The 25,888-nt window shown below is 39.5% G+C and overlaps 1 protein-coding gene across 5 annotated transcripts in view; it reads left to right on the top strand.

The window, feature by feature from the left end:
• HECW2 (HECT, C2 and WW domain containing E3 ubiquitin protein ligase 2) overlaps window positions 1-8,248 on the top strand; it is a 367,014-nt gene extending 358,766 nt beyond the window's left edge. For all 5 annotated transcript variants that reach the window (XM_059393100.1, XM_059393097.1, XM_059393099.1 and 2 more), the window contains one exon: window positions 1,936-8,248. In XM_059393100.1, the coding sequence (XP_059249083.1) occupies window positions 1,936-2,047 (112 nt within the window). In that variant the 3' untranslated portion in view covers window positions 2,048-8,248. The remainder of the gene's footprint in view (window positions 1-1,935) is intronic.
• Window positions 8,249-25,888: the final 17,640 nt, after the last annotated feature.

Here is a 25,888-nt window from a genome sequence, read left to right as displayed (position 1 = left end):
ATTCCTGGGACTGTCTCCTCATATGCTAGTTCAATTTTTAAAAAGGTTAAACTTCTTCCTTGAGGTTCCAGTGTATGGAAGGTATGATAAGAAATTTTTAACAAGAATTATATCAAATGCAATTCTGAAATAATTTATTTTATTAAAAATGTGTTTGGCTGCAAAGAGTAATTAGAGGACTTCCACCCAATATATATACAAGTGTTTGTAGTAACAAGAGTCAGAGGCTCTGAGCCGACACTGTGTCCTTAAACTGAATTCTTATTAACTGAGCTCCTTTGCATTCCTGACCTAATAATGGATGCGGCCACACACCTGCTTTATTATCTCTTTGTTATCTCATCATTTCCATGAGTCATGATTATCTTTTGGCAATTTAATGAAGGCTTCTAGAGCAAATCTTTTTTTTTTTATTAAGATTTTATTTATTTGACACAGAGAGATAGCAAGAGACAAGCAGGGGGAGTGGGAGAAGGAGAGGCAGGCTTCCTGCCAAGCAGGGAGCCGGATGCAGGACTTGATCCCAGGATTCTGGGATCATGACCGGAGCTGAAGGCAGACGCTTAAGGACTGAGCCACTCAGGCGCCCCTAGAGCAAATCCTTTTAATGGTAATGAAATGTAGCTAAAAATACATCTCTCACTAATAACTTCATCAGAGAATGTGAGCCAGGCGTTATACTAAGCATGCTTTAAAAAAAAAAAAAAATGCTTCTGTTATTTGATTTAATCCTTGTATCCTTCTGCGACAAATGATATGACTCTCATATTATAGGTAAGAAAATAGTCTCAGAGAGTTTTAATAACTCCAAATCACTCAGCGTGTTGGTAGAGCTAGAATTCAAACCTGGGTCTGTCCAGCTCCAAACTTCTGATCTTTCCACTGCATGTAGGAATGTCATTATATTTACTTCCTAAGTGTTAGAGTGATTTATAAGAATGAAAATGTAAACATGTGACTTTGTAAAATAGTCCATCAATAAGCATAGCTCCTAAAATTCCATATTAATCCAGGAGCATTTTTTGGTGTGTGTCCAAGTTGTTTAGCTTTCACAAACAAGCTGTGGTATGTTCAGAATAAAAGGCTTCCTATCCATGTCAAAAGTGCAGACTTGTTTCCTGATAAGATGTACTATTTTGGAAACTGTCTGTTTCTTATTGTGATTCAGGTGCAAATAACAGGAAAGCATATTTTTTTCCTATCATGGCAAAGGGGAGGTATTTCTAAAAAAGAATGCTTAATGTAATGATTTAAATGGACATTATTTTGTACTGTGAGTTAGGAGAAAACAGATTATAGCACAGGGTTGAAAGAAGTAACAATGGTCTACTGACCTCGATAGGAAAAATCCAGCCAGGGAATTTCCCCAAGACTCTAAGCCATGAGGCAGGTCCTCAGAGACACTCAGTGCTCTTCCCTGCCCAATAAAATGAAAAAATGTAAAACTGTAGACTTTCCGAGACATCCAGACAAATGCAAAATGAATTATTTTGCCAGAATTGATATTCATGTCCATGTAAGTATTGAATCACTACATGAGTACACCTGAAACTGACATTACACTGTATGTTAACTAACTGGAATTCAAATAAAAACTTTAAAAAAAATATCTGACATCAAAAGAGATACAAAAAAAACAAACTTGTCTTTGCACTTCTTCGACAACTAAACAAATAGTAATATGTATGTAATGTGAATTTGAAATGGTTGTGAAAACATAAAGAAAATATTTTTTAAATATCCTATTTCTCTTTAGAAATTAAAATAATTTCAGATCCTCCCAAAAAAGTGTGAAGATTGGCCATAAGCCATTCTGCATATGAAAGACAAGCATGAACACACGCGCACGCGCGCGCACACACACACACACACACACACACGGCGGTCTCCTCTCACTCAGAGCGGTCTCATCTATGTCTGCTGCTTCTGTTGCAGAGCTCACACGTGCTTTAACCGCCTGGATCTCCCGCCGTACCCAAGCTTCTCCATGCTTTATGAAAAACTCTTGACCGCAGTGGAAGAGACCAGCACCTTTGGACTTGAGTGACCTGGAAAAGCAATGTCGGGCTCCGTACGGACGGGCAAGTTCAGAAGCTGCCCTCTTGAAGAATGGCTGAACATTGGAAGCTGGAAGAGTGCACTTCCGTTAGAGTAAAGCTGAATGCTCTGATTGTCCAGGAACACACACGCTGTCCCATTTGGGGACCGGATAGTGGTGATGAGTCCTCTCAGAAGGATTGGGGTGAGCTTGATGCCCAGGGAACAACCCAACAGTCTTTCAATCAACTGTTGTTGACTGCCAAACTTTTTTCCATTTGTGTTATGTTCCAAGACAAAGACAAACCTGTACACGATCAGATCCATGGTCACTTTTAGGGACTCAGGAGAACCTTGAAACTTACCACTGAACGTGGATCAAGCCACACTGGCAGCACTTGGCCCAATCTCCAAATTAGTGCAAGTTAAATAATATAACAAAAACCAACATGTTTCCTAAAAGTACACTCACTGAAGCCCTACGTTATAGCAGAATGTTCATTTTCTTGCTTCCGAGTGCCTGCATGGTGTGCACCATAGGTTTCAGCTTTCATGGGACACAAGCAAAAATGAAACCCAGTCAACATGAGGTAACTTTACAGATTTGCAATAAGGTGGTCTGTGACAATGTAAATGCCAAGTGAAATGTGTGTAATTAAGGCTGAAGACAAACTGTTATACTATGAATAGCTAATGACAGATTTTATGCTTTATAATGCATGAAAACAACTTAAAAATAACTAGCAATTAATCACAGCATATCAGGAAAAACTACACGTGAGTTCTGTTTTATTTTTCATAGGTTCATTATATTTATGTTCTTGGAGATGTATATAAGAACCTGCCTGTCATACTGTGTGTATCGCCTGCTCCATTTCCATGTTCCATGCTTACTCGGGCATCATGCTAGTACGTATCCTTTTAAGCACTCTCAAGAGAACAAAAGGGCCTTTTATTTTTATAAAGGTACAAAAAAATTCCCCGAAATATTTTGCACTGAATGTACCAAAGTTGAAGGGACATTACGACTAACAGCAACTCCATCACATAACAGATGTAATAGAAAATCGCTTCTAAATCAGACTTCCTCACAGTGCCGTGTCTACCACTACAAGGACTGTGCATCTAAGTAATAATTTTTTAAGACTCACTATATGTGATAGTATGATATGCATTTATTTAAAATGCATTAGACTTCTTCCATCCATCAAATACTTTACAGGATGGCATTTAATACAGATATTTCGTATTTCCCCCACTGCTTTTTATTTGTACAGCCTCATTAAACACGAAGCTCATTTAGGGAGCCCTCAGCAACACCCAAGAGATCAGCTCTCTTTAGTAATAAGAATTCCATTTTCCCTCATCGATGAAGACATCACAAATTGAAACTCTCAGTACTATATTTCTAAGCCTGCATTTTCACTGATGCATAATTTTCTTATCAATATTAAGAAACAATTTTTCTATGGTATCTCAGAAACTGCATGATATCACTAATGTTATTTCTGCATAATTTTATCAGAGGATGTTCTTCATTTTTATTGCTTTTAGGGTTACTCCACATCATTGTTTATTTCTTGACTTATGGCCATAACTAATTGGAGTCAGTTCTTCAGTAGAGTGAAGTTAAATCATGGATAATAAAAGCATTGGATTAACATTTGGTTTGCCAGCCTGTGGTTTTACAGGCATTGCCCCAACACCTCTTTGAGAATTATAAGTAGCCATGGGATTCCTATTATGGGATGTTGGCCATCTTGTATTTTATAGGGTCACATGCATGGTTTTCACAGGTGGTTTGTAAGAACTAATTGTTGGTTAAGCTGTGTTTACTACTGAGACCCTCCAGAGGAATATCACTCGTGTTGCATTCCTGAACTATGCAACATTCCTGAGCATGGGGAAACGTTCCCCAAAAAAGGTTACCAAAATCTAAAGATAAGAAAGAAGGATTTATCTGTGTACTATAACTGGACCAGAGAAAAAGGGAAGAGAAAAAAGTTTTAATTGGAGATGTTAGTTTGTACTTACTGATCATGAATATAAGTATATATTTAATTTTGCAAACTATTTTTACTTGTTTGTATTTTTTTCATTAAGAGGAAATTTAGTTATAACATACTTAAACACACACACAGACACACACACATCCTTGATGGTTCAGAGCTGGCATTCTCTAAGTAGCTAGTGTAAAAGGTTACACATTTCTTTCAAAAATCGAAGCTAACCATGTTAGCTTTCATTTTGGTTTGTGACACTGTGTTACCATATTCCACATTATTGGGTAAAAGAGGTTTGAAATAATATGCATCTCTTTAATTAATCCTAACAAAAATATTTCTCGTTAAAGCATCTAACTTCTTCCCAAAGCGACTGCTGCTCTAGTTCTCAGAACTGGGAATTAAGGAAGATGTGCTTAGCATATCGGAACACCATGATAACTGACCTATTATTCTTAATTAGTAAAACAAAAAAGTCCAATAGTCACTATAAAAACATTACGTAACATTTCCACAGAATAAATTAGACTTGAATATCCCCTACAAATAGAAATGTCCCTAAATATTTTCTTCTAGACTCTGAGACTAGATGACTTGGCTGTGTGGTCTCGTTTTCTTTAAAAAATTCTTGAGTGACGCTTATAGTACACGGTCTTCTACTATAAAAGACCGTCACGAAGCATTGCGTATGTATGCAGAACGTCGCGTACATGAAGCAAGAGGCACGCTGTTGCCCTTCACTCTGTACTAGCCCCTGGGTTTGGTGATGGAGCCACAGGATTCAAAACCTGCCCTTGGGAAGCTCACAGTCTCAGAAATAGACACCAAGGTTTAAAAAAAAGTATTTTTAATAAAATTTGGTATGTTCTACAATTAAGGAATAAAGAGAGAATGGCTTATTCCATCTGGGAAATCCCCTGAAGCCTTCATACATGGGAGATACTGTGTGGCTAAAAATAAAAATCACATAAATGCTCTTTCTCTTGGTAACTAATGGCATGTGATAGTGTGTCAGCACTGGTCCGGCGGGGAGGCCCAGGGCGCTTTCACACACTAGGGTTTAAAGTGCTCAGGCGAGGAGCTGAACCATGAAGGAGCAGCTCAAGGATCTTCAAATAATCAGAGAAATGGCAAAATTAAGTCCAGTTTTTTCCCTCTGTTTCTCCTCTCATCTGCACTTCTATGTAACTTCAGTTTTCAGCGGGAAAAATCCCCAGTCCTCGAGCCCAACCCACTTCAGGGGTCAGGACGTTTATTTTGTGCACAAAAACAAATGGATCTTGGCTAAAGAAGTGTGGTCACAATTTTGTGGCGTATGTTGGGTGTATTATTTAGTGGACATCCTATACTCGAAGGGAAATCCATTTCACTTGCATTAACCATGAGACGTGCTGAAACTGTATCGAAAATGATGATCAGTAAGGGTAGAATATGTGTGGGCATCGCTTTGGAGTTTCAAAGTGCTTTCCCGTGTGCCATCTTAAATCTGTTGCTGCTCTCATGCTTCTGGGGGGTAAAAGGTATCAAACCCAGCTGGGTGGAGGTTGATTTTCATGGATCAATTTCCACACTTAATGGTTACAACTCTAGTTTTCGTTTCAAACAATGTGGAGACTGATGTTTCTACAAACATATTCCACTCTCAGTGAATCTTGCAAGATGTTGCATCTGCCCAAATTCTCATTTTTTTCAAACATTTTTAAAATGCGTCACGTTCTGAAAAGCTTCTGGAAGGTACTAGTATATTCGTGGGGAAAAAACTCCTCATGGACTTAATACTTGCATTTTACTACTTGTTATGAGAAATTTAAAACATTGCAAAATTATGGCATTTGGTGGATTTCTACAGGAGTGTGGTTTATTATTATTTGGAAGCATAAAAATGGGGAAGAAAACCCGCTTTAATCACTAACCTTATTTTATTTTTTAATTCTTAATGAGGATGGATCTAGAAGGTCTGGGAGGTAGGTTCCAGTGCTATGGATGAAGGAACCCTTGCAGATTCTCTTTTCCTTTCTGTCCTCTTCATAGTCACTCCATTTTTGTCTGTCTTTCTGCACAAGTTGTATTTATGACTTGACCACTTCTAAACATCTGTAAGAAATGTAAGAAAACATCTTACAGTAAAGAGTCTGAAGGTCTTTTCAACTAAATTGTGTTGGAGAGATTCCCAAGGCAGGTGGTAGATTTGTTTATCTCACATGGAAGCAGAGGAAGACGAGAGACATTAAAGCTTTCTAAACTAAGGCCAATGGCTGCCCACGGGAGGGGCGATTCAAGCGAAAAGCAGACAAGAGAAGCCCAGCAGTTGTGTTCCACCCCGGCCAGAACCCAGTGCTAATTCCTGACCAACTGTCAAGACTCTGGGAGGTAGCTGCCTTCCAAAGAACTGGGACAAAGGATATAACGCGTGTGCGTGCTGCCCCTAATCACAGAACTTTGGGCCAGAAGGAATGCAGCGATGGTTAAGACGGGATCCTAGCAAAGGGAAAGTAAAAACAAGGGCTGGGAAGATCACCTTTGGGCTTCAATTTGGTTTCTGACCTTCGGGAAGAAAAGAAGAAAAGAACGTCCTGCTGCCTAGTGAGGACACTGCTTGATAATCTGCCTGGTGGGAAATTAGCCTCGCTGTGTAACTTCGGTAGGCTGATAACATCTTCGGTATTGCACAACAGAACTTGAAAGTATTAAAGCTAACCCACAGATGAATCAGGAAAATTTGACAATTTAGCATTAAATTATGTTGTGGATTTGGTTTAACTTCAGAATTACTGTGGCTATTATTGAACTTTATAAGTTAAAAAAAAAAATGGTGTAGCCTGACATACTTATGATGCTTAATTTGTTTCTCAGCAGACATTCTTTGACATGAGAATAGAGCTTTTGGGACATTTTCGTGGTTTCTAGTGGTTAGTTAAATGTTCCCTATTAATCCAGGAAGCAGAAACTCAAGAATTGGGTTGCCGAATTGCAAATGGAGACCTGATCAGTGTTTCCAATTTTCCAGGAAGCTGATCAAGACTGAAAACACATTGGCTCAGACTTACTCTGCTAGGCAGTTTACTTGGCTTTCATGATGGCACAGTTCAGCAGCATTGGCTGGCCCTAGTTTTAGGGCTTCTGGGGAAGAAAACAGAGTAATCATATTTACATACATGATCTTAGCATCTAGTGGCCTTGGGCAGGTGATATCTTTCCATCTAATTTTCTCTTAGGACATTACCTCCCTGAGAAGTGTCGATAGGTCTCTGGTGGGATTCAGGCTGAGTTAGCTATTACTGATGCAGGTAAGGAACCATCAGTAAACTTCCGGTTACTACACCTTCTGTAAAAGAGGATGGATAATGTTCAAGAAATACCTGGGAAGTACTAACCAGGAAACACACAGACCTGAATGTTCTTTTAGGACCTTAATGCTTTAAAAGCTGTTATTACAACCTATTTTTCTTTATGTGATATCGTAAGTAAAATCTGAAGCTGTTAATATATTGGAAAGTGCATAAGATTACATGTTTTTATAATAGGGATGCAGGCATTCCAAAATAGAAATACATGCATCTCTCTTGCCTCTTACTGAAAGTATTAATCTAATTTTATAATAACGCTTACTTTTTAATATTAAGGCTCTGTAAAAAAAAAAAATACCATATTTATTTCTAAGATTTCAGTAGAGCACAGGTGATGTATTTTTTTAAGCCTTTCCATTTCTTTTCACCAACTCCAGCCACGTGTCCATCATTCCATGTGTCACAGTCAAGAGCTATGTTTCTTTCTATTTTTGTTGAGTTGATTTAAGCTTCGTATTCGTCCAGTGTGACTTTTAACAGAGAACTAACGGGAGGTATTTAGTATTGACTTTAAGACCTGACAGTTCTCACTTCACCTTATATTTAAATTTCATCTATTTTTTTCCAGTGCAAATAATGCAGATTGTTGACATCCTAGAAATGATTTGTGGGTGGTATTAAATGGAGCCTGAGACTCTGAAATGTAGACTAGATGTTGGTTTTCTGGAAAGCTTGTATTCTTATCCTCACCTGAACCCCTGACTTTTGTGTTGTATTTTTTTATGATTCCAAAATGCTTTGAGGGAAAGATATTTTAATGTGTACAATTTGTTTTATTTTCATACTGATCTCTATTTTTGTTTAAAACCATTTTGCACCATGAAATCACTTAATCCAAAATAAATCTTCTTTAAAAAAATAGATTATTACTTCTCTGTGATACATTTGGGAAAGAAAAAACTCAAGAAAAAGAGAACAAAGTAGGGATAAAGGTCTCATGGGATTAGCATGCAACTTTGTGGATACGGGAAGTTCTCTTTTCATGGTATTTATAATTAAGAATCCATTTTGTTTATCCCTAAAAGAATATTTTGGTATTTGATAGCCCATCAAATACTGTGGGAGAAGTGAATAACTCAGGTGATAATGGGCTGAGACTATTTGTTAAGCCATCTTGGTTGAATGTTTGTTGCATACGCGCGTCTGCATACCACCTGTACCACTGTCACCCATGTCAATATCATCCAAGGATCACATATTCACAAGCCGATAGGGGCCAACGAGGTATTGCATGAGTGAACCTGGCTGGCTGTAAGCAATACAGAGGTGGGATTTACCCCAAGTGTGCATTCTTATATTTTACTCCAGCTCTAGTCACATAAAATTCAGGTCCAGTGCTGAAAGTTCTTCTGATTTATCAAGAGAAACCTAGAAATCTAAAAATTTTTTGTGATATTTCTAGATTTTTTGAATCCAGTGGATCAAAGCAAATATGTCTGTTAGTTGAATTTGCCTTCTAACCAGTTTGGAACCCTTTATTTAATCAATTGCACTATCTTTTATAGTTGATTGATAGTGTAAATGAATTGACTAAATACATGAACTATTACTAAGACAAGTAGTTAACAGAAGAGACGGGGGAGGAGAAAGGCAGCTGCAGAGGAGAGCAGTTGCTGAAGGACATACTTGAACATGATCCGTGCTTACCAGTGTCTTTCCAAAAACCAGCTTGTATTAAACCATGTGAGTTAAAAGCATGGTCAAGATTTCATGGAACAAGTGTGCCATTAAACTCTTCATTCTGTGTTTTAGACTAGAAATAAATTTCAGATACCACATGAGAGCAGTCGAAGGAAAGACTCATCCTAATTATAATGACTACTTTGTCATCGCATTGAAAGGGAAGAGCAAGAGATTACATTCATGGCACTGACTTCCTGGTTTCGGTGTCATATTATTCCACCTATAGTGTTGGACCTCAGTGTAATTTTATAACGATAAATTTATCTGCCTTCATTATATTCTTTTGTTAAAACCTGAAACGTATTTAGTTAGCGAATGTTTTAATAATGCATCATTTCCACCATCCTACTAATTGCTCCCGTGAAGTCTTTCTTGGTGTGTGTGTGTGTGTGTGTGTGTGTGTCTTTTTTCTTTTTAAATAACATACAATGTATTATTTGCCTCAGGGGTACAGGTCTGTGAATCATTGGCTTACACACTTCACAGCACTCACCATAGCACATACCCTCCCCCATGTCCATAATCGAGCCACCCTGTCCCTTTTCTTGGTGTTTTTTTATTTCATCCTTTAGCTAGAAAGCATTTAACCTCTTTATCAAGAGGGGGAAAGGTTTTTTCTTACATACTTTTCTCTATTGATCAAAATGTTTACCTGTTAATGGCTTTTTTTTCCTTCAAAATAGGTACTTCCTTCTGTAGCTATTAGGTGACTAGTATAAATTTTTCAAACAAATTAAATATTGAAATATAATTGAAATGAGAACATCTGATAAAGATAAAATGATCACATTGATAGAAATCAGCTTCACATATTTCATTGTCCTCATTACTATAGGTTCTTTCAAAAGATTTTTAGTCACTGGTTGTCCCTTTAGAAAAAGCAAGCAATTTCCCAAAGTATAAATCATTGGAACAATGTATAATTCTCTGACAATTTATAATAATCTTATAAGATACTACCTCTTACTACACACAAAAATGGAGTAATAAAATACTTCATGTCTATTTGGTATTCAGTTGGCATTGGCAAAGGGATCCCAAGTCCAAATTCTTGAACTTTGTCATGACATTGCTCATGATATCCCTCTCCCTGCTTCTACCCCCAAGTTAAATCCTAAACTCAAGGCCAAATAAAGAACTGCTTTTTATTACTATGAGGCTTTTCCTCCGATGCCAAATGAAGTCTTCTTTTAATTGGATTAAAACATATGAAGGGCTTCTTTTGCAGTAAGTAGAGTCGGTTCTAAGGAGATCAAAAGAGGTCAACAGGCTTCTATACCTGTTTCTTCCTACCCCCACACTCCTAGCTTGACTCTTATGTGCCTCACTGAGGGAAAGGCAGGTTCTAAGAAGAGAAACCCAGCCAATAAGGAGAAGTAAGAGAATATGTTGCTTTATGACTCTGAATATATAACATGTGACTCCATAGCTGGTCCACATGGCCCGCTCTACAACTTCCTAGGGCAAAGGAGTCCCTTAATGGAAAAAGTACTACTGACAAGTCCAGCGAAATGAGAAAGCCAAAAATGAGGTAGAACGAGATGCTCAAACCTAACTGAGGCTAGGAAGCTCTCTTTATCTTCCAATCTCAAGGCCTGGAAATGCAAGAGAAATCTCAAGCAATAAAATCACAAAAGAGAACAAGTTCCTGAACCTGATCAATCCAGATCAGCATTTCTTTTTTGAGGATGGAATGAGGGAGAATGGACAGGAGCTATACATTTCTCCTGGGGGCAATTCCATTCTGGAATGATTGGCTTCCCAAACCAAAGCAACAAAACGAACCATTTTTAACTGTTGACTAAAGAACTACTCACTAGTTATAGATAATTTACTATTATTCCATTTTCAATTAAGAAACCATGTCAAAAAAATGTAAATGTGGCACCCAGTGACCATGGTAGAGGATCCTCCAAATATGGAAATGTAGCTGGAAACCAATGCTACTGAACAACATGACTTGTCTGCTTCACTCACTTCTAAGTAAAACTTTCAAATATCATCAAGCTTGGTTTTAATTTGAAAATGGAAGTTTTCCCTTATTAGCTTTAATAACAACTGGTCCCTCGCTCCCCAAAATACTGAAGGAGTTTGATGATCCCGTAAGATAGCGCTTTAATTTCTCCTCTTCCTTGAACCGACATTGTGTACCCTGGGGTGTGCTTGCATTGCTTTGAAAAGCAATGTCTGTATCATCAGAGTTTCTTCCTCATAGGGTACGACTGATGAGTTGGAACTAAAATGTTTAGGTTTGTTTTCTCTCATCTGCAATTAACCTGTCTGTTATATCACTCATAACAATGTTTAAGGAGGAATGAAGATAGCAGGTTGTCTGAATCTTGGAACCAAGCAGGAATGCCAATAGTTTTGTGGCTGGCGTACATGTACAGAGTTTTTCTAACCAGCCACATCATTTGGGTGTGGTGATGGTTGTACACATACATGCTACTAAAATTATGTTTCCTAGCTGACTTTGACCTGTGCTAAGGTAAGGCCCTTAGTTAGGATATAAAACATATTTTAAAAATTAGTCCTGGGCACCGGGGTGGCTCAGTGGGTTAAAGCCTCTGCCTTCAGCTCAGGTCATGATCCCAGGGTCCTGGGATCGAGCCCCACATCAGGCTCTCTGCTCAGCGGGGAGCCTCCTTCCTCCTCTCTCTCTCTGCCTGCCTCTCTGCCTACTTGTGATCTCTCTCTGTCAAATAAATAAATAAAATCTTAAAAAAAAACTTTAAAAATTAGTCCTACACCTTGGAGAAATGACTGATTCTAGGAAATAGTTAAGATAAGCCTGAAACATTATGTAGTGCTTGAAAGTAGGGAAGTACTTTTTTTTTTTTAAAAAAAAAAGCCCCAAAGATGGAAATGTGTTGAACAGTTACAGGAGACAAATGAAAGGGTTCCAATGGTCAAAGCTAGAACAATCTGAACAAGAAAATAAAAAAAGTAATACTGAGTTACAACACAAAATGCGAAATAAATGAAGTCCATACTGATAAATAAATGAATAATTAATAAAGAAGAGACAAATCTTTCATGCAGAAGAATTCCAAATGATTTATGTAAAGACTCCACCCTTAAATGTGGGAATGTTCATTCATTCATTCATTCCCTCCAAGGAGCACAGCACAGAAGGCAGGTGGGGGAGAAGAGTAACTTCATAGTGAAGAAGCCTGACAACCACTACCTCAGTCAGGTGATCAAGGCCCATATCAACAGTCCTAACCCATGTGGCTTGACATGATGTGATAAAAATGGCACCTTACCTCTGTGGTCTTCTTCCTCAAACCCACCACCTCAGTTTAACCACGAGAAAAACATAAGACAAATGCCAATGTAGGAGCCTTTCACAAAATGCCTGACCTCTACTCCTCAAAACTATCAATATCATGGTCATCAGAACCAAGAAAAATCTGAGAAACAGAACAGCCACGGTCAAGAAGATCTTAGTGAGACAGAGTGACTGAACGTGATGATGTAACCTGCATAGAACTGTGGAATGGAAAAAGGACATTAGGTGAATGCTAAGGAAATCTGAGTGAAGTATGGACTGTAGTTAAAAATAGTATATCACTACCATAGAAGCTTACGTAACCTTCATTAATAAATAAGATTTGATAAGAACATGAGGCCTATTCTTGGATAAAAGGGTGAAAGCACCCATGTTTACAGAACGGTGTGAGGCAGTAGCTTTCCCACTGGAGTGTCACGTGACAATAAAATTTAGCTCCATGCACAACCTTTCCAACAGTATTTGGTTGGTGGGAGCAGGAGAATGGCTTAGTGTTGTGCACTTTATATAGAGGCCACTCTTAGGCAACAGGCCTGAGTGATGGAAACTTGAGCGAGGCAAAAAGGCCCACAGTGACTACCAAACAGGCACATTAAGTGTCCCACATTGAAATAGCCATAGGCCCTAACTGACCCATGAGCTATTTGCAACAAGGCACAGTTCCTAAGATTATCAAAAAGAGAAAGTTCCATATGTTCCCATACTTCCTCACTCTGCCCTGTCACTATAGCCCCTCACCACCACCACGTGGCAGATGGTCTATTTTTGCTGTCCTGCCAGCTGCTCCCTGGTAGTGTATTCAATAAACTTCTATCTCTTTGTTCTGCCTTGGGTGAATTTTTTCACTACCCATGCCACTGGCCCCCATCCAACCAGAATATATCACACTTTACATGTGATTAAAATGAACATTAACTGATAACAACTAGTAATTATCATCCATACTTACCATTATTATATAAAACGGAATAAAATTCAGCACCCACATCAAGAGGACAATCTCAGAATAAATATCTTTTAAATAAATTCATTTATTTAATAATCAGGTTCTACTCTGTTATTTACAACCCAACAGTCCTAGTTACTATATTCTATAAAGTATGAAGTACTTTCTCTGGCATATAGGAAGTGCTCAAAAAATGATAATTATGGGGGCAATTTTCTGTTATCTGACCTCCTACATGGTTGGGCACTGCCTTACCTAAAAGGAGTCCTGGTCTGGTGTTGAAAAGGTGGACTGGTTTTGTTGAGACCTATTCACTGCTCTGCTGCTCTGACCAAAGAGATAAAAGTTCCTCCCTTTGTTTTGACCCATTTCTCTCCCAATAGGTCCATTTGTCTCAATCACATTCACGAGCCAGTAGTTAGAATCTGTTCTATCCTTTGAGGAGGCCCCACTTCTTCATCCACTGTGCGTCCAGATATGAGAGCCACATTTTCGTGTGATACTAGAAAGCTGGGAATAGTATCATGTCAGATTCACCCAAGAAGCAGAAACAAACTCTTGGTCTTTTCTTTTCTGAAGGCTCATCCCTCACATGCTAAGGCACCAAGGTATAGTTTATAAAAACATGGCCTTCCTCCGCCAGAGTGGCTAAAATTAAAAGGACCAATGATAATGAGAGTTGGCAAGGATATGAAACAATGAGAATTCTCTGCATTGTGGTGGGTAAGAGTGTAAACTGATGAAATCAGAGAGGGAGACAAACCATAAGAGACTCTTAGTCATAGGAAACAAACTAAGGGTTGCTGGAGGGGAGGGGGGCCGGAGGATGGGTTAACTGAATGATGGACATTGGGGAGGGCACATGATGTAAAGAGCATGGGGTATTATATACTACTGATGATCACAGAACTAAGAATACACTATATGTTAATTAATTTAAATTTTAAAAAGAGTGTAAATTGATGCAATCACTTTGAAAAAGAGGCAGAACTGACCAGAACTAAACATATGAAAAGCTATGACCAGCAATTTCACTTTTGAGTGTTTGCCCAACAGAAATGAGTGTACCAAAACATGCATTCAAGAATATACATAATACTCCAGTAATAATAACACACTGGAAATACTGCAAATGTCCATCAACATTAGAATAAATAAATAAGTTGTGATTCTATTAATTTATTGGAATATAACTCAAAAAGGAAAAAGAATCAATTACTACTATAAGCAAAAACATGGATGAATCTTGCAGACAAAAGTAGCCCAGGGTGCCTGGGTGGCTTAGTGGGTTAAGCCTCTCCCTTCGGCTCAGGTTGTGATCCCAAGGTCCTGGGATCGAGCCCAGCATCGGGCTCTCTGCTCAGCAGGGAGCCTGCATCCCGCCCCCCTCTCTCTGCCTGCCTCTCTGCCCACTTGTGATCTCTGTTTGTCAAATAAATAAATAAAGTCTTAAAAAAAAAAAAAAAGTAGCCCAGAACAAAAGGGGGTGTATCATAAGATTCCATATATACATGAAGTTTGAAAACAGGGAACAGGGCCTGTCATGAAGGAGTCAAAATAATGGTAGACTTGGGAATATTGCCTGACAGGAAGTGCAGAGGAACCTCTGGGGGGCTAAAAAATGTCTTATTTCTTTATCTGGATGGTGGTTACAGGGATGCATACATATTTGGATTTTATCAAGCTGTACTTAAAATATGAGGAATTCTTATATGTAAGTTAGAGGCTAATATAAATATCAAAAAATTTAAAATCTAATTTGCTTAAAACAAAACATGGTCTTTGAAATATGACAAATCTATCTCCTTATCCTGGCTCTGCCACTTCTTGGTTAAATGACCTTTGGCAATCTCACCAGTATGAGTCTCACTTTTTTCATTCGTAGGATAGGGATAAAGCCTTTCTCATGCAGTGTTTTTTATGTTAAATGAGATAATGTGATTCTAACATACTGCTTTGCATTTGGTAAGTTCTCAGTTTCCCCTTCCTTTCCCCTGCTGTTCTGGTAGAGTGGCCTCCTTGTTCCTATACATTGTCTTTAGGAAGCCACCAGATCTCAGACCTATTCTAGGGAAAGGTGATTGACTTAACCTAACTCTCGTAGAACAGATTACCAAATCACCTATTTCCTCAGATCCCTTTGGAAAACTCTTCTGGGAATGATTCTCTCATCTGTCCATCCATCCATCTGTCCATCCATCCATCTGTCCATCCATCTATTCATCCAACCGTCCTTCCATCCAATCAATAATTATTGAGTTGTTAGTTTGTGCCAGGCACCATGATAGGTGCTGGGAAAATGCTGGTGTAAAAGCAGACACAGTTCCTGGTCCTTGGGAATTTACAATCTTGTTGGGAAGACAAGCAGTAAACAAATAAATCCATCATTATTAATTATGATAAAAAGTACTATAAAGAACACAGGGAAAGCCTCTCACAGGTTGTAACATCTAAAGTGAGAACCGAAGGTAGAAAAGCAGCCAGTCATTGGAAGATCAGAGGGAAAACTGCACTATCCTATCATTGAAGTCTTGTAACATCCAAAATAATTACACAGTAAACATTAAAGACATACTCAACGCCCGCAAGAGTCTTCTCACATGTGAACGCCAACTGTAACATCCACTCTGCTTCTCAGAAGAGATTTTTTGCAGACTTCCTGTTTCTTAAAAGTTAAACTACCAGATAAGTAACTTTCCACTACAGGAAGACAAACTCATTTGTGTAATGAGTTATGGAGATGGGACGTTTGGGAAATAAGAAATGGAAACAGGTAACCCAGTCCCTGAGGCGGTGCCCTGAAAAGGCCATGGGACTTGCTGCGTGAGGTCCAAGTCTGTCTCCATTCCACCGTATGACCTCAAGCAGGCCACTTCACTTCTCTGAACCTGAGTTTCCTCATGCGAGAAGCAGGAGTAATAAAGACTATCTCAAGGTTATGTTTCAAGAATTAAGTAAATGACATTTACAAAGCATCTTGCATGAAAAAGTATGATCATGCTTTATTAAAACATTCCTGTCATTTCACTATAAAAACTTTAATCCTTTGTGCTCATGTAATCTCATTACAGAAGTGTCATATTTTAAAAATAAGTACCCTCCTTTCTCTTAAATGTCTTCCGTGAACCTCGGCTATTGACTTGGAATTCTTAGTTCTGTGTTAGATCTTATTACTTGGGATGGTACATCATTCTGGATTTTCCTAATTCCCCACCCCAAAGTGCCCAGGAAATCTGGAGCAGCAGTGGGGGTCAGCGAGTTGGGAACACAGGAGTGGTAAGTTTTGGGGTAGGCCCAGTGCTATACATGGTTGCAGGCAGAATGACCAAAGGGCTCAGCCTGGCTTTGCCCTCCGGACTTTGGGCCCTGCTGACATATTACAGCCTCTTTTCCTTCCCTGTTGTCCAAGGTGGCTCTATGGTAGGGCCTCTTCTACTCAGAGAAAAGGGTGGGGATGGGGGAGGCGAGAAAGCAGGTCAGATCATTTTGCTCATTGGATTTCCCGTCTCGTAGGGGTAGCCCCGAAGGGTTGACAATCTTCGCTTCTAGACCAGGGCCCAGACCTCAATTGGAAAAGTCACTCTCAAGAGTCTTTTTTCCTCATTTGTCTAGTGGGGTGTGGTAAGCCTTGCTCCCAATATCCTCAGGGTAGTTGAGGCTTCGATAAAACACAGCCTGTAGAAGCTCCATGTTAACTAAAATTCCGTACAGACTTTAGGGGCCCTTAGTAGGAATAAATTCTGTGCCACATTCAGCGTACACGGCTGACCTAGAAGCCTTTTAGACCTGCTTGGGCCTGAGTTACTAGAAGGGGATTTTTCTAGGTCGGTGAGTAATAGACAGTGTCTCCAAGGTGTTGCCCATTTTTCCTTTGAAAGGGCAACCTTCTCCGAGATAAACTTTGTAGTGAGAAGAACATGTTTTAAAATTACACAAAACTAGCCTATTCCAATAAATTGTATAACTTATTTGGGAAAATCTAAATGTATTACCGACCTCAGTTAAACCGAGCAAGGCTCCCTGAAGAAAGGGGAACTGATTAAATCTTTATTTCTGCAATTTCCTGTTCTTAGCAAGTGGAGAGAAAGACAAACACCCTGGGTGAGAGACAGGAAGACACAGACTAATGACTTGATGCCTGTGCAGCTTCTCTCAAGTACACCAAGATAATCACCTGCAAAGTGTTAAAAAGCAAAACAAAACCAAAAAAACCCCCTCATTTTAAAAGATGCACCCCGAATTTAGGCTTGAGAAAAACAGGTTATCATTGGTTATCACATGTGCCTGCTTTTTCATTTCTCAACACGTTTCCAAGGGGAGGTGTGCTGATGAACACTTTTCTGTTGACTTCTCCTATAAACAAAACTTTCCTCTGAGACTTAGCTGCGGAGAAATCAGAATCCAGATCCAAGAACCCCTAACTAAACTCAAACCTGGACAAAAAGCATGAAGGGGGGGAGGGGGAAAGACAGGCTATTTTCCTTGTATGTTTTTCCTGGATTATTTCAAGGCACTACTTGAAAGGATCCTTAATTGGAGGTAGTATTTCAATTGTAGGAGAAGATACTTTGTCTGGTTGAAATTAATTTAAGTCCCTAATAATCTGAGCTATCGTCATGAAATGGGAAGCTCTGAAGGGCCTAACTGGCCCACATACTTTTCACCATTGAAGCCTAGCAAGAAAATGGCCAGAATAAAATATTTTAAAATTTGCTTGCAAAAACTGTAGAAGGCAGAACCATTCCAGGCCCTAGGAGCTCAGACAGAAAAGCATTATATTTTATATATCGTATAAAATAATAATGAAAAGTACCTCATAGGAACCAGTTCCAAAATCCTTTCTGGATAATTTGGTATGTTTGAAAGCTTGTGTGCTGTTCATGCCTCTTTAAAGCACTCTGTAAAACAAGATACTCTCAAATGTGTCAGAACATTTCTGTTTTGATTGGCTCACAACTGCTCGAGGTACTTGCGATGAGTTATAATGAACTAAGCCCATGGTATGGCGTCATCACTCATTTTCTTCAGCGCCTCTTGCCCATTTTATAGAAATTGCATAACCAGGAAGTAACACAGTGAAAACCTTACACTCTGCTGGTTAAAAGTTCGATCACAATCCCAAAATCGAGCTAAAAGTTTATAGCTATAATAAACATTTTTTTTTCATCTTTCAAAATGCTAAGCATTTGTTTATGTAGTTACTTGTTTTCTATAGCAGATAAAGCAAGAAATAAGTTTATTTCACTTTTTCTTTCCTTTAGTTAACCATGGTTTGTTTGTGGGATTCCAGAAAGGCTCATGTTAAAATAAACCGAGATCTATAACTACAAAAGTTAACTCAGAAAGCAGTTCTTGGTACAATTTTTCAGAGTTATTAACTGCAAACAATATGGGTCTCTGGATGATTGAAGCTACAAAGGAACATATTTGAAGGATATTGCATAGCTCACAGAACAGAGATCTGGCCTGGAGAACCAGGGTCAAGGCAAGATAACCAAGGAATAGTATACAAAATCACACCCATGGATTTTTTCAGGTGAAGACAACACTCCTGCCGCCCAATGGGATTCTAGGCTACGGTTTGTGCTATAGACACCACTGAGAATAGACAAGGGAGAGGCCACGATGGGGCACCTGGGTAGCTGGGTGGGTTTAAGCCTCTGCCTTCAGCTCAGGTCATGGTCTCAGGATCCTGGGATCAAGTCCTGCATCCGGCTTTCTGCTCAGTGGGGAACCTGCTTCCCCCTCTCTCTGCCTGCCTCTCTGCCTACTTGTGATCTCTCTCGCTCTGTCAAATAAATAAATAAAATCTTAAAAAAAAAAAAAAAAAGGAGAGGCCACGAGAAGTGTCGCTTCAGGGACCTGATTTCCCTGCCACTTCTCCTTCTGTCACTGAGTTGCTCCTGGCTCTAGCCTCACTTGCTCCAGATCAAGGCTCAGGTGTGTACCGGTGGTTGATAGAACCTGGGGTAAAATCGAGTTGCACGTGAGGCTAGAGCGAGAGTATTTGGCACTTTCGCCACCTCAGACTCAAAGGTGAGAAATTCTCCTAATACTGGAGGGAGGAAGATACGATGTATCCATGGCATGACGTAAGTTCCAAAGCAGGGAGCCCAAACTGTTCCTATGATTAGACCAGTAGTTCTCAATTTTTCTAGTTTTCAAAATTACAAAGAACCCCAAAGGGATTTTTACCTATGTGGGTTGTAATTGTCTATTTTCAGCATATAAGAAATTAAAAGAGAAGTTTTAAATGTATTTATTAATTCACTTAAGATAATAAAAATTATACGTTAACATAAATGACATGCTTTATGAAAATCATTGTATTAAACAAAACAAAAGAAAGTGATGATACAGGAGGCATTTGTTTTACATGTTTTGTAATCTAATTTCTGGCTTAATAGAAAAGAGTCAGGTATAGGCAGATATGAGAACACACCTGCTTTTACACTAATTTGTTGTTATATCACACACTCTGAGTCTCAGGAAAACAGAATTATACACTTGTGAAAGAATAAGAGTGAAAAGGAAATAAATAATTGTGACTTTGGGGACTCCCTAAAAAGGTGTAAAGTCTCCGTACTACAGTTGGAGACTTACTCCATGAAAGATTCACTTTGTGATGGAAATTCGATGGTATATATTATATTGACACATACAATTCTTTGGATCCCCTTCTTTTTAAAAAGATTTTATTTATTTATTTGAGAGAGAAAGAGAGCGAGTGAGCGTGACAGGGGTGAGGGGCAGAGGGAGAAGCAGACTCCCCACTGAGCAGGAAGCCGGGGCTCCATCCTGGGCTCCGGGTTCATGACCTGGGCCGGAAGGCGGATGTTTAACCGACTGAGCCTCCCAGGCACCCCTCTTTGGATCCTTTTCTGCATTCCTGTCACATACATTTTTATTCAAAATTTGGAAATTTTTCTCAGAGTTTGAGAGGATTGGGCCTGTGTCAAATTGCTTGTATAGTAATTTGCATAGTCTACGAAATAATGACAGACTATATTGGGGTTATTTTCTTTAAAATATTTTATTTATTTGAGGGAAAGAGAGAGAGAGAATCTCCGGCCCGATGAGTGCCCGATGAGCGCAGAGCCCGACACAGGGCGAGATCTCACCACCCTGAGATCATGACCTGGGCCAAAATCGAAAGTTGGATGCTTAACTGACTGAACCAGGCCGGCACACCTGTATTTTGGTTATTTTATGGATTTGTCCTCTCCTTTAGTATCAGAGATGATTTCTGGCTTTAATTTCTGATTCTGTAACTCTAAGTGTGGGTATTTTAAGCAATGAGAGTTATTCATTCTTTTTTTAAAAAAAGATTTATTTAGTTATTTAGTTGACAGACAGAGATCACAAGCAGGCAGAGAGAGAGAGGGAAGCAGACTCCCTGTTGAGCAGGGAGCCCAATATGGGGCTCGATTCCAGGACCCCGAGATCATTAATAGGGTACATTTGTCATAATTAATGAACTGATATTTATTAGCTGATATTCATACTGTTAACTAAAATTCATACTTTATTAAGTTATTGTTCAATGTCATTTTCCTGTTCCAAATTCTCGTGCAAGATACCACAATTAGTCATCACGTTGCCTTAGATACCACTCAATTATGACTGTTTCTCAGAGTTCCCCCCCCCTTTTTTTAACTTAACATATAATGTATTATTGGTTTCAGGGGTGCAGGTCTGTGATTCATCAGTCTTACACAATTCACAGCGCTCACCGTAGCACATACACTCCCCAGTGTCCATCGCCCAGCCGCCCCATCCTTCCTAACCCTCTCCCCTCCAGCAACCCTCAGTTTGTTTCCTGTGATTAAGAGACTTCTCTTGTTTTTTATGATTTTCACAGTTTTAAAGAGACGAGGCAAGAAATTTGGATGTCCCTCAACTGAGGATGTCCTCAACTGGGATTTATCTGGTGTTTTTCTCATGGGTAAATGGGGGTCATGGGTTCTGAGGAGGAAGATGACAAAGGCCAAGTGTCGTTGTCTTTATACCATGTTAAGGGGACGTGTTGTTAATGTGATTTGTGATGATTTGTTAACCTGGACACTTGGCTTGAGGTAAGTGATTGTAATCTGTCTGTCAGAAGTTTTTCACTGTAAAATTAATTTTCCCCCTACCTTTCCACACTGTCCTTTTAGAAGACTGTCACTATGCATAACCCACACTCAAGGAGGGGGGAGTTCACTCCATCAACTTGAAGAGTAGCTATATTCAGAATTCTTCTGTATGAAGGAAAGATTTATTTACTTAATCAATCATTTTCTATATTAGTACATACTCATGCACATCTATGTTACTCTTTGGTTTATAATCCGATACTACTTTATATATTTAACACGGTGGCTCAGATTGTCCCAGCTTTGGTGGTTGGGAGCTCTTTCAGTGGGCTCTTGGGTCCCTTTGACATATTTCCTTCCCTATTCCTAGAAACATCAATTTCTCTAAGGAGCCTTGGTTCCTTTTAGTAGAGAATCATATGGGAAAGCGAGGCCTGAGTGTTAGATGTGCTTCTTGTTACTGTCATTGCTTCTACGTGCTCTGACCCATATCTATGCGTATCTATAAATATTTCTATGTGTAAACGTTTGCATCTATGTTAAGTTCAACATTGTTCAACCAATGTCTCTAACTTTAATCCATTAGCACATGGGTCATTCTAGCCCCTTCCTCTTGCTTTTGTTATATATTTGCATTTATATTTTTATTATATATACTTTGTATATAATAAAATTATATTATATATTATTATAAAATATTACATTTTATTTATTTATTTTATTATAAAACATTATATATTTAATATATTGTATATATCATATACTATATATATATTGTAATTTATATTTTTAAAATGAAAAAATTTTGAAATAGTAGTTGTAAGAGGAAACAAAAAGATGAAAAGATCAGGGACTCCAGGCACGAAGGTGAATTAAATACCCAAGAACCCTCTACTCTATTATTGAGCACCGTAGCTATTAAATACTCACAGTAAAGGGCCAGATAGTAGAAGGCGAGCTTGAATCCTGGCTCTCCTGGTGACCACTCCACTAGTGACGCAGACTATGTAACTTCCCTGTCCCTTGGTTTTCTTTCTCTGAAGGAGGAAAACTTGGCTCTTTGCTTATAGGAGTGTGAGGATTAAATGAGTAAACACCAATATCACATTTAAAACAATGTCAGGTTCATTATTTATAAGCTATTGTTAGTCTTATCCTGTGGAGTATATTATCATTTCCATTTTACAGATGAAAAGAAAGACAGGCATGGATATATTATTACCCACTCAAGGTCTCACAGCTAGTAATATGTGCCCTTTCAAGGGTTTCTAAACAGCTGTATACCTACATCTTTTTTTGTTAAAATGAAGCTATGAAATGCTATTCTATAGACTTAGAGGTAAAGCTAACTATAGCAAAAACTTGAGGATGCCTTTGCATATCGTTAGTGTTAGGGGTGTTGAGATAATCATTAATATTATCATTTCCCAAATTACCAACACTTTTGTGCCGTGAAAGTACTCAGCTAGTGGACTAGATTGACCTCTCAACGCTCATGATGTCACCTTAAGCCAGGTAAGGCAAGGACCATTCCCAAAAAGGGAGTTGATGGGGGTTAAAAGTTGGCTCTGCCTTATCTTTACCTACTGCTGTCTGTTTTAAGAAAACGGATTCAGTGGCAGTTTCTTGGAAGCTTTACTATTTGCCTGGGGAATGGGACGTCAGGTCACGGTTGATGGAATATGCCATTGGTAGAGGAGGTTTCCTAGGAGAATGAAAGAAAGGAGATTTTAAGGGGAGAACGAGTAGGCATTCATCTAGTCAAATCAAGTAAGTGATGATTTTACACCCTACATTAATTTTTTTGTTCTACTCAATATCTACTTTGTTTTAGACATGAGCGACTCTAATTCCTTTATCGTGCACAGCCCTGGACGTCAGCATTTGTCGATCCCACAGCTTCATTTCGAACCTGGGTGCCTCCACCCCGGGGATGCTGAAGGCAGAAGCAGCCACCTCCCTCTCCTCTTTCCTTATCAGTGACTTTATCACATCCCCCTCCCCCAAACATTTCTCTTAACATCAATCCTAAGAGTTGAGGGAAACCATAAGTATCTTATAAAGTCATTAGACAGACATTCATTTAGGACCTACTATGTCTCAAGCATTTTTCTAGTCACAAGATGCTGTAAGTGAGCCAAGTTTACGTAACCCTCCAAATACACGTAACCCAGATCCCTGCAAAATAACAACCTCTCATGAACTGAGGGCATACCCTTGTCCAGCAACGGGTTCCATGTGCACTGTTGTACTTAAATCTCACAGAAGTAGCTATTATTATTATCCTCATTTCACAGATGAGGAAACTGAGGGTTGCTCAAAGTCACACGACTGGAACAGGGCAGAACTGAGACACGAATGCAGGTCTGCCCGATGCCACACACCCAACCACGCATACCTCCGCTCCCTCTCGCAGCTACCAGGAGGCAGGACCTCAGGGTTCTGTTCATGGCTGGAGGGTAGCAGCTCTTCTCCAACTTTGCTGCAGGTTCTACTGAATGCTTTGATTTGCAAATATAAAGGATTCTCTGAAGCACAACATTAAGCAAATTGTGGTAGGCAGCTGGCAGAAGACAGCTGCAGACCAGAAAATGTGGCCGGATGTGCTGGGGAGGGCAAGACAGATGCATGTGCAGTGAGGCAGCTCCGAGCGGCGACAGGCCGAGGTAAGAGGGGCTGACAGATTAGACCCCAGACGGAGTGGAAGGAGCCCTGAGATAGTCTAGAACTGTTTTTATCAGCTTAGCAACTACAAGTCGGCTATCAGTATTTCTTTGCCCACGTCATTCAAATGATTATTCAAATAGATTTTAAAATCTGGGTTTCCCCCCAGCCCTGAAGTATGGCTGAGGCAATGACATAGAAAGACCTTGGGATTAAGGATCAGGAGACCTCAATTTTTGTGCAGATATCCAGCAACTAGTTCATTTGTGTGCTCCTCTGCGAGCCCGTTACGTTCTCTCATTCTGGGTTGTCTCCCTTCTAAAACAAAGGAATTGGGCTACTGAGTCTTAACGGATTTTTGACGTTTCCAACTGCCCCGATGCTACAAGTTATCGAGCACCTCCAGTGTGCCTGGCACCCCATTAGACAATTTGAGGTTTAGAAGCAATTGGAAGGCACATGTCTAGCCCCCGGACCTGGGCTGTCCAATGCAGTAGGCACCAACCACATGTGGTTACGGAACACTTGAAATGTGGCTGCTGTGACTGCATCGCAATTTTATGTCATTCTGATTAACTTTGAATTAAGAAACCAATACTGCATTCAGTTACTGAAAACTTCAGTGTTTGAAACAACATCCAGATGTGATTTTTCTTTTTTCAACAGTAAATTTTGTGAATCTAAATATAGTGTTTCCAATGAAAATTTCATATGCAAATTGGAATGTGTGGTGTGAAATACACCAGATTTAAGACAAAATGAAAGAAAAAAGCGTGTAAAATATCATTAATAAGTTCATAGTGAGGGGCACCTGCGTGGCTCAGTGGGTTAATTAAGCATCTACCTTCAGCTCAGGTCATGACCTCAGAGTCCCGGAAATGAGCCCCACATCAGGCTCCTTGCTCAGTGGGGAGCCTGCTTCTCCCTCTCCCCTCCCCTTGCTCGTGTTCTCTCTCTGTGTCAAATAAATAAACAAAATCTTTTTAAAAAATAATGCCATATTGATTACATATTTACATAACAATATTTTGGATATAGCAGGTTAAGTGAAATATAATATTACAATTAATTTCACCCGTTTTGGTTTTTTTTTTTTTTTACTTTTTAAATGTAACTAATAGAACATTTAAAATGACATATGCAGGGGTGTCCGGGTGGCTCAGTGGGTTAAACCCTCTGTCTTTAGCTCCCATCATGATCTCAGGGTCCTAGGATCGAGCCCCACATCCAGCTCTCTGCTCAGCAGGAGCCTGCTTCCCCCGCTCTCTCTCCCCGCCTCTCTGCCTACTTGTGCTCTCTCTGTCAAATAAATAAAAATCTTAAAAAAAAAAAAAAAAGACATATGCAGCTTGCATGATATTCCTTTTATGATGGTTTTGGAGCTTATACTCTATCAACTGTGGTGTGGTGGGTGGTCTGAATGGCAATCTAGATCATCAGTCATAGGTGCTTTGGAAAAAAGACTAGTATCACCCTTTGAGGAAAAGATTAGTATCGCTCTGTACCAGTCTGGCTCATTACTCTCATCAGGAAAGACTTCCCCCAATTACCTTTGCTAACAGGGTTTAAGAGAGCCAGGGGACGGGAGGACTCTGCGGTCCCCAGTGCTCCCCAGACTGGGACGGACTGTAGACACCATGGCTAATGCAGTGTGACCTACCCAGCACTCCTCCCTCCCTGTGGACCAGCCTGTGTCCACGCAGCCTGAGTCCCCTTGCTGGGTGCAAGTTCGAGCCAAGCCCCTTCAGAGTGTCTTGCCCCTACAATTGTGTCTGGCCGCCTAAATTTAGTCTGGTCACAATTTTCTGGCTTATCCAGCTGGAGACAGGTAGTAGCATCTA

The sequence above is a fragment of the Mustela nigripes genome, chromosome 3 (assembly GCF_022355385.1).
Source record: "Mustela nigripes isolate SB6536 chromosome 3, MUSNIG.SB6536, whole genome shotgun sequence".
Taxonomy (NCBI): Eukaryota; Metazoa; Chordata; class Mammalia; order Carnivora; family Mustelidae; genus Mustela; species Mustela nigripes.
This window is presented reverse-complemented; position numbering and strand designations above follow the sequence as displayed.